The sequence below is a fragment of the Grammomys surdaster genome, unplaced genomic scaffold, assembly GCF_004785775.1.
Source record: "Grammomys surdaster isolate TR1022 unplaced genomic scaffold, NIH_TR_1.0 126051, whole genome shotgun sequence".
NCBI classification, from domain to species: domain Eukaryota; kingdom Metazoa; phylum Chordata; class Mammalia; order Rodentia; family Muridae; genus Grammomys; species Grammomys surdaster.
Genome location: NW_021620862.1, coordinates 30004 through 40296, shown reverse-complemented (window position 1 = coordinate 40296; position 10293 = coordinate 30004). Strand labels below are relative to the sequence as shown.

The 10293-nt window shown below is 39.0% G+C and overlaps 1 protein-coding gene across 1 annotated transcript; it reads right to left on the bottom strand.

The window, feature by feature from the left end:
- Positions 1–513: 513 nt before the first annotated feature.
- LOC114610646 (olfactory receptor 6N1) lies at positions 514–1458 on the bottom strand. Its single transcript, XM_028755261.1, has one exon. The coding sequence runs from the start codon at positions 1456–1458 to the stop codon at positions 514–516; it is 945 nt and encodes a 314-aa protein (XP_028611094.1).
- Positions 1459–10293: the final 8835 nt, after the last annotated feature.

The following is a 10293-nucleotide window of genomic DNA, read 5'->3' as shown; positions in this document are numbered from 1 at the left end:
AATAAGTCATCCAAATGAGATAGAACTTAAGCTCAAATTCATGGAATTTTAAAAATGTGTGGTTAAAAGTATGGTCGGTACACTGGTGTTTCCTACATGAAAAAAATATTAATGTAAGAAACATTTAATTTTGCTCCAATGTTATTTAATAAATTTCACTGTTTAAGGAATAATTAAATGATTTATGTTAAATCAAGTAAATTTGAAGCATGTATTAGGGAAGAAACATATTTGTCAAAATTTCTAAGCACGGTTCACAAATATCTGAAGTTAGAAAATCACAACCTCCTACGTTGCTGAGAGAGCATTATACTTTGAAGTCTCTGGGATCAAGTTGTATATGACTCCAACAGATGTTGTAATGTCATAATAACATTGAAGGCCAGGCATTATTAGCCCCAGGTTCAATACTAGACATAAGAATAATGAGATGCTTCATTTACACTCCTTGGCTATTGATCCCTCAGCCATCCTATTACCAAATCTGTCATTGGCCTTCATTTTGCCATCCCATCACCCCAGCCCCAGCATCCCTGTTCTCATCAGCTGCCTCTTCAGGGCCTCCTTGATTTCCTTGTTGCGCAAACTATAAATGAAAGGGTTGAGGAAGGGGGTAATCACAGAGTAGACTACTGCCAAGGCTCTGTCATAGTCAAGGGAGTAACTCTTCTTCAGCCGTACATACATGAAAAGGATGCTCCCATAGAAGATGAGAACCACAGTGAGATGGGATGCACATGTGGAGAAGGCCTTCTTTTTGCCTGCAGCAGAAGGAATCTTCAGAACTGTGCGGATTATCTGCAGGTAGGAGCTGAGGATCAACAGGAAGGTGGCCAGGATCTTGCAGGAGTTTATAATAAAATCTACTAGGACATTGACTGATGTGTCAGTACAAGCCAAACTCAGCACAGGAGGAAAATCACAAAAGATGTGCTGAATGTGATTGGGGCCACAAAAAGGAAGACGAGACACCAAGGAAATTTCCACCACTGGCCCAGCCAAGCCTCCCAACCAGCAACCAATGGCAATCTTAGTACAGAGTGTCTGGGTCATGTGGGTGGGATAGTGCAGAGGCCTGCAAATGGCTAAGTACCGGTCATATGCCATTGCTGTCAGGAGGTAGCACTCAGTAGCTCCAAGAGAATGAAAGAAATATATCTGTAGGAGACATCCAGAAAAGGAAATTGTCTTCTTCTCACTGAGCAAGTTCGCCAGCATCTTGGGAATGGTGGCAGCTGTGTAGCCCAGCTCCAAGAAGGAAAGAATGCTGACAAACTTGTACATGGGCGTGTGGAGCCGAGAGTCCAGGTAGACCACCATGAATATCAGCAGGTTTCCCAATATAGTAGTGAGGTAAATAGAAAACAACAAGAAAAAGAGGTAAGTCTGGACACCTTGGAAGTAAGGGAAGCCCAAAATGACGAATTCTGTTACTTGGCTCCAGTTTCCAGGGTCCATTGCTCATCATTCCTGTACCTACAGTGTAAAATATGTAAGAGATAAGGGAGAAAGTAGCCATTGGCATCTTATCAAGGAAACGTTTAATGACCCCTATTCGCTACAGTGAATTACTTCTACCATATACTTTGAGAAGCAGACATTTCAATACCACACCACCCACTCTTGCAGTGAACTATATGCAGCAAAATTTCTACCCATTAATTTGAGCTAAACTGCCTTTTTATTTTTTTGAACAGCACGGCCAATATTTCTGTCACATCCCACTTTATAACCCATTCGACCTACTTACTTTAGGCTTTAGTAATTCATTGTTCGGGGTACATATTGCCAATCTTGAATGTGCAAGATCATTGTTTACACTGACAGTGTAAACAGTACCATTGTTAATGGTGCCAATGGTGCATCATTATTGATGACAGTGTAGCCAAGGATATTCAGTTCACATTACATTTCTAGGTTTCTACCTTTAACTTATGAGCTTCTTCATGTTTTTGGCTTCTGAAAAAACAATTCACACCTTTCACCCCTACTTCCTATGTTGTTTCATGAAAACAAATCTAACACTACCTATCTATGATCCTATCTGTTAGATTTAAATCTTTTTTGGACACTAGTAAACATTGTAGTAGAAATTAAGGTGAGTTTAGTAAACGAATGAGACTCAGATAGAGCAGCAGCAAATCCTACACCTCCTTTCTCTCCTTCAAAATGCCAACTTCCTCAATCCTCTCTAGTAGCAATCTCAAATGCATTTTTATGCATTGGTTGTGTAGAGAATAAACAGTTATGGTCAATATAACTAAATATTATTTAATATCTCCTGAACATAACGAGACACAGACTAAAGGAATAAGTAAGTTTTAGTGACCAATGCCAAGAAACTACTTTTTCTTTCACTTTGTACTTTTCCTTATTTTAGCTGTTATACACAATTGCGTATGTCATATATGAGATGGTGCTGCAGTGAAGAAGGATTGAACCCAAATTGTTATCTTAAGTATTATGTCAAATAGCTGTCATTTTGTGGTGAAAGCACTTACTATCTATTCTCTTGGTATTTCAAAAACTACCATATTCTGGCATGATGAGCTGGCTCAGTAGGTAAATGCATTTGATACCAAGCCTAAAGATCTGAGTTTGTTCCAGAGTCTCACATTGTAGAAAGAGAGAAGTGACTCCTCAATGTTTTCCTCTAACTTCCACACTCTTATGGAAGTGTGTAGCATGGCTACATATGCACACACAAACAGAAACAGATAAATATGATTGAAAAATACAATCTACTCTTATTGACTAAACTCCACCAAACCACCCACAAAACCTTTGGCCTACAATTTGTCCTGCCTACAAGATGTTCAGGGATAAAGATGGAGCAGAAATTGAGAAAATGGCCAACTAATGACTGGCTCAATTTGAGACCTACACCATGAGAGAGAGCCCACCCCCAACACTATTAATGATATTGTTTTACACTCACAGACAACAACCTAGCATAATTGTCACTTCAGAGGCTTCAGCCATCAAGTGGCCCATAGTGAACCACCAACCAAAGAGCATACAGGGGTTGGACCTAGAACCTCTACTCATATGTTAACAGGTTTGTAGTTTGGTCTTCATGTGGGATTCCTAACAACTGGAGCAGAGGCTGTTTCTGACTCTGTTGTTTCCCTATGTATCTCTTTCCCCTAATTGAACTCAACTGTCTAGGCTCAGTAGGAGATATTCCTAGTACTACTACAATTTCATATACCAAAGTAGGCTTATGTCTGTAGGAGGTCTCCCCTCTCAGAGTAAAAAAGCATGGGGTAGTGGGAGGTAGGGTGAGAGGGAGTTACTGGGAGGAGAGGAGGGATAGGAAGCTGCCAATAGAAGTAAAGTAAATAAAAAATTCATTAAAAAATATAATATACTGTTATTAACTAAACTCACTCTGTTGCCCCCAAATTTATTAATTCTAAGAGAATAGATAATTACAATACTTTCCCAGATTATTTTTCAGTATACAAATGAAATTAACCTCACTAAACAAGCCGACATGTACATGACTGCACACACACAAACAGACACACACACACACACACACACACACACACACTCTCAGTTCAAAATACCTATATAATATTCATATAATTTGACCACTCTTTTCACTTAATATAACTTTTAAAAAAGGATTTAGAGCTCTCTCCTTACACAGCTGATTTTAAATGTTCTACAATTTCTACTTAATTAATCATTTCTAGCACCAATAAACATTGATACAACTTTGGAAGAAGCTTCAGGATCATCATAAATTTCAATTTCACTGAAGTGCTTGCATTTTTAAATATATCACTTATTCTTATCAATTCACGAAGATGAAAGAGCTTTCACCCAAAAGAACGAACAAGGAAAACAGTAACTTAAATCATCATCGCACCAAAGACAATATCGCCTTTGCTCACTCAGGCCAGCTAAGACTCTTATTCTCTAATGCATGAGGAAACTTTTGTCCTACAAAAATCCTACAAATGGAATGAGACTTTTGTCAGCACTCATGGTGCAAGATGGTCATATGACAGCCTTCCTATTGTAGAAATGCTTAGATTGATAAAACTCTTCCATCCACACAAAATCTGACTTTCAAGCACTGCTTTTATTCTGTGAGGTAATTTTACTGTTCTGGTTGTGAACCATGCTTAAAACTTTATCAGCAATTTCATCGTTCTCCATGTATCTCAACTGCCTTGTGATCAGGAAGTCATGGTGGGAGACTAGTGTCCACTATTTGAGGAGCCTGAAAACTTCCTTAAGCTGCAGTTGCTGTGCTGGCTTCCTAGGACATTCAGCACCTGGTCCTGTCACCTGCCTGGTCTCCATATACTCAGCCAAATCTGCATAATTGTAAAACAACATTAAGAGCCCTGGATGGTAAAGGCCAAGGAGACTCTATCAAAGAATCCAGGGTCTGTTAACATTCAAGGGCATGGCTCTGAACTTCTCACTGAAGGAATGGGAATGTTTCAATTTTGCTCAATGTGTGTTGTATATGGATGTGATGTTGGAGAATTACAACAATCTATTTGTGGAAAATGTCTCTCATGAAACATATCTGAAAGCCATTAATATGTTTTTGCAAACTTGTAGCATGAACTTAATACTAGTGACTTTCAACATGTGGATAACAACCCCTTTGCAGGGTGGAATGACCCTGTCACAGGTTGATTAAGAGCAAAGGAAAACACATATTTCCAATAGTCTTAGGACTGAGAAATCAACTCCAGCAAGCATATGGAGATGGTGGACAAAATAGGCCCAGGTACACACACTTTTGGAGTCATGTGGAAGAGAACGCATGAAAAGTTTGAAGGTTGCAAGTCATTTGCTCAGGGAAAATCACTATATCATGTTTGAAGACCAAGGAATCAGAGGCTTTCTGGATTTGGAACATACAGTATTTGTGGAAGAGCATTTTAAGAGCCACACTATCTACCATACCACAGGAGCCTGAAGGGCTTTCCTAGAGGAACTACCAGTGACTACATTTTTAGGAACCCACCAGGACTAAGACAGTACTATGCATGAAAAGGAAATGTGGGAGAGTCTGAGGATGGGAAACATTCAGAGTACAGAGGAAGAATCATTACTTGATTGGAACTGGTTTTGTGATGGGAGAACTCAGAAGAAAAACTGAGATCCTAAAGGAAGGAGGGATCAGAAGCTCATCTTTGTCCTAAGGAGTTTGGAAGCCGCATGGAGTAGGATGAGGTGTGGAGTACACTTTGTTTTGTCTCAGAGCAATAAAAAAACAATTCCCTTTATCTGCATTTACTGCAAATTTAGGCCTTGAAAAAATTATCAGTCACCCCAGCAGTGGATGGAACTGCATGAAAGAAGCCCATGATAACTCCCAGAGCATAGGCGCTGCTGGGTAGTGGACAGACAGAAACTGGACTATGACTGTGACCACTTTCCTGATCATGAGAACACTGACCCTCAAATCCTACTGTTCATATGTTAACTGTCTTGGTAATCTGCTGGCTATGTAAGTGTAACTCATCCTGATTTCTTTCATTAATCTTATTGTCATCAAGATATATATATATATATATATATATATATATATATATATATATAATGATTTGTGAGAGGAAAAAAAAAACTTTATCAACATCATCATGTTCATTCTGATCATCAAAGTTGCACTGCTGTTGGCTCCCTGCATTAAATTTTGGTTCATTTGTTTGTAGTGTTCTTTCATTAAAATTTCATCTCATGCTGAGTACTCTGAAGACGCTTAAATCTTCTTTGACCCCAAGGTCATTTCTTTCTCTAGACATACAGGGTAAAATTAACTTTTCCTGCTACTCCTACTAGTCATGACCTGGAGAAAAGTCTCAGTGCATAATAGCTCTATTTTTGCAAGCTTGAAGACTTGAGTTTGAATGTCCAGCACTCGTTCCTGTAACCTGATCATTGGGAGGCAAAAATAGGTGGTTTCCGAGAGTTCACTGGAGAGTTGCCCTAATTTAAATGGTGAAATTTGAGTTTAATGACCTTGTTTCAAGGCATTAAGGCAGAGAGTGATAGAGGAAAACACCCTAAATCCCAAAATCCTGCCATGGCCTCATGCCCATCTGCACACACACACACACACACACACACACAGAGAGAGAGAGAGAGAGAGAGAGAGAGAGACAGAGAGAGAGAGACAGAGAGAGAGAGAGGCAGACACTAAGACACACAGAGAGACAGAGAGATGAAAAGGGAGGGGGAGAGACAGAGGCAGAGAGAGGCAGGGATAGAGACACAGAGAGAGACAGAGAGATGGAGTCAGAGAGGGAGAGGAGGAGAAAGAGAGAAAAAGAAAGAAAGAGAGAGAAAGAGAGAGACAGAGAGAGAGAGAGAGAGAGAGAGAGTGAGTGAGAGAGAGAGAGAGTTATTATGTCCTACTTCAGGTACTGAAATTATTTTTATCCTTGTATTTTATCATCCCAAAGCAGCTATCGGGCTTTGTCAAAGTGGTTATTTTTATCACTTTTGGTTATATATAGGTGTATATTTTTATCACTTTTGGTTATATATAGGCTGCATATAGGTATGATCATGAGTACAAGTATCCACAGAGACCAGATGCATCAAATGCCAAGAATCAGGAGTAACAAACAACAGTGAGCCAGCCAATGTGGATGCGGAGAACCTAACTCAGGTCTTCTGAATCAGGAAGAGCTTCTTAAGAGCTTAGCCATCTCTCTATCCCCTGTCTGAGCTTTTTGAAATTAATAGATAAATTCCATACTTTACTTGCCACCTAGAATGCTTGGAACAATGTATGATTTATCACAGATATGAAGAATATGATGTCAAATAAGATGATCATCTGGTTCTTTCATGTTACAGCTCCTCCTTTAGTATCAAGGATGGAGTGAGAGATATTAGAAAACCTAGCATATTTACAAACTAGTGTTTCTCTTGGTTAGGTCATATCTCACTTCCCTTATTCCAATAAGCTTTTAGCATTAGTGCCTTGCATTTCATTTTCTACTCCATATGGTTACATTTTTTCTGATCTACATGTGTTGAGGCAGAAGTCCAAATAGTTACAACTGAAGAGATCAACTCAGTTTCTCCATTTTACAAAGAAAGAAGTGGGGATCAAGAAAAAAGAAAATGCCTGGTCATAGGTCACACATTAGGCTAAAAACATACCCAAACTGCTAATTCTGAGATGAGACACATCACAATAACATTTTTAAAGGAGAACATATGCCTGGTGAGGTGGCTCACACTGGAAATCCTGGCACATTCTGGACTATAGAATGAGAATCCATATCAAAACAAATGTATTGTGACAGAATGAATATAGAGTTTTTTAACTATATTATTGTTCTAAATAATATGTCCATCCCATGAACTTGAATTATTCTGTACACTTAGTATTTCTCAATGTTCTTCTTCTTTTTCTAATGACCAGCCTAGAAAACCCATGATAAAGTGTCTGCCTGACACATTCTTACCTGCAGCTTGAGAGTGAGGATCCTTTAGGGCTCAATCCTGGGACCACTGCTGAGTCTAGAGATAGAAGAGACCTCCCTGACCTCTTCCCTTTTTTCCCCATTTATCTGCAGCATTATGTGTTCCCACTCATGGGTCCTGCATGAGTTGAGTTTTCCCACTTTGAGAAAACCTGTGGGAGTAAATCAAACCATAAAACGTTCCTCTCTCATGATCTATATTTTTGATTGGGTAGAGGTTTCTGGGCCTTCTGAGCAGACTCCTGAGGTTCCTTAGGTGTTCCTTTGGGAGAACAAGTGTCATCCACGACATTCATTATCCAGGAGTTCATTGCCTCATACCAGTTCTTTATTGCAATTACTAACCATCCAAGTTGTAAAAAGCTTCTCTTATGCCAGTTGTTTTCATTAATGGAAACAAATTATCATCATAAAGTTCCTGGGCAAACTAGGTCCCTGCATAGCATGACTTTAGAGAAAGAAATCATACACTTCCCCATTACAATATGACTTTTCCAAAATATGACTGAGTTTCTTGATCCAAGAGATACTAAAGAGAGGTATAAGCTAAGAAAACAGATGCTAACAAGGCAGGTCCTTATCCTAACCATTGGTAGTTTTACACCTTGTCTTTTTGCAGTTTACTCCAGTGTTATCTTGCCCTGAAAATGTCTCTACCTCAGGATTCTGGATTTAAATCTATTTGCAACTTCACCTATTCTTCAAACCCCCCATCCAATCCCCCTCCCCCTCCCTCTATGAGGGTGCTCCCCCACATATCCCCATCTCACCCTCCTAGCTTCTCCCTATTCTGGGGGCAACTAGCCTCTACAGGACCAAGGGCCTTCTCTCCCTTTGATCCAGATAAGGGAATCCTCTGCTTCATATGCAGCTGGAGCCATGGTTTCCCCTATGTGTACGTTTTGGTTGGTGGTTTAGTCCCTCAGAGCTTTGGAGGTCTGGTTGGTTGATATTGTTGTTCTTCTGATGGGATTGAAATTTCCTTCAGCTCCTTCATTCCTTCTCATAACTCTTTCATTGGGGTCTCCATGCTCAGTCCAATGGTGAACATCTTGGTCTGTATTGGTCAGGCACTGCTAGCGCCTCTTAGGGGACAACTATAACAGTGTGAAAGAACCTTGAACACACAGCACAGAAAAAATTTCCTGAATAGAACACCAATGGCTCAGGCTCTAAGATCAAAAATTGACAAATGGGACCTCATAAACTTGAAAAGCTTCTGTAAGGCAAAGAACATGTCAATTGGACAAAATAGCAACCTACAGATTTGGAAAAGATCTTTACCAACACTACATCTAACAGAGGGCTAATATCCAATATATACAAAAAAACTCAAGAAAGACTCCAGATAACCAAATAACCCAATTACAAAATGGGGTACAGAGCTAAACAAAGAATTTGCAACTGAGGAATCTCGAATGGCTGAGAAGCATTTTCAAAGTTCTTAATATAAACCTTCTTTTTCTACATCTCTTAATATCTTACATGAAATTTATGTTCTCACATTTACTTAAAATGGTTACTTATCTTTTGCTTGTTTATATATATATACTTTGATTTACATTTTTTTAATTATTATATAATCGTGACAATTCTCCATTCCCATTGTTCCCACTGAAATCTTCCATATGTCTCTACCCAGTGTACTTCAAATCCATGGCTTCTTATTGCATTTGGTATTATACGTGTGTGTGTGTGTGTGTGTGTGTGTGTGTGTGTGTGTATTCATAATATAAACTGCTCAGTATATATAATGTTACTTGCATGTGTGATTTCAGATCTGATTGTTTGGCACTAAACTACCAGTTGGTTTGCTTTTCCCTGGGGAAAACCAAATCTCACTGTCATCTTTCTTTAGTTGCCAATCACTCTTTGTGTAGGGTTTAGGCCTTATGGATTTGTCTCAGTCTACTTAGGCATGTCCATTCATATCAACCTTTCTCAGCTCATGTTAGAGCAATTATATTGGCCAGACTTATAGTTATAGCTTCGGACATCACAAGAAAACACAATCTCACAGAAAAGTACCTGATCCTCTGGCTTTTACATTTCCCTTGCCCACTCTTCTATAACATTTCCTGTGTCTTATATGAGCATTTTGGTAGATGGATATAAGACTGATGTATCTAAAGATAGATTCTTTTCAGTGATTATACTAGTTTACTAAAGTAATGGTTGTAGTTTTCCTCCACTAACCATGACTTTATTAACTCTGAATACTTAGCTATGTTTCCAGTACTGAGTGTGGTTTTTCTCTTGTTGATCAGGTCTCAAGTCCAATAAGAGAGCTGTTGGCTACCACCATGACATGTGGACCACTATTGTACTTTTAGGGCTATTGGGCCATGCTGGTCTTTTATGTGGCTCATAACTATTATACCTGGGTAGGGTTTTTGATTGCTTTTTTTCTTTGGAAGGATTGTGTCTTCTGGTGCCACAGAAGTTAGTCCTGAGTGGCTAAGGATTCAGATTTGTTCTAGTTCAGAAGCCTTTGAGCCCTGTCCTCAGAATGCATGATGTCTTCAGCAAGAGGGACTTAACTTCCACCTCTAGGAGGCAAGATAGCAAAACAGAAGCAAGCTATGTTTTTGGAACCTGTTGAACAGCCCTGAACGTCAAAATAGGTTTCTCATGTCTGTTATTGGGGTTTTTGTTGGGTAGTCTTTGGCTCTTCGAGGGAGTTTTTGAATGAAGGTATTGGTTTATACCTTGATTATCATGTAATCAATTTTAATTAGTAACTTACTCAGATTTTTAAATTCTCTATATGCCAATTATTAGCTAACTAACTTTTACCATTTCTTAAGATTTGTTTATTTGC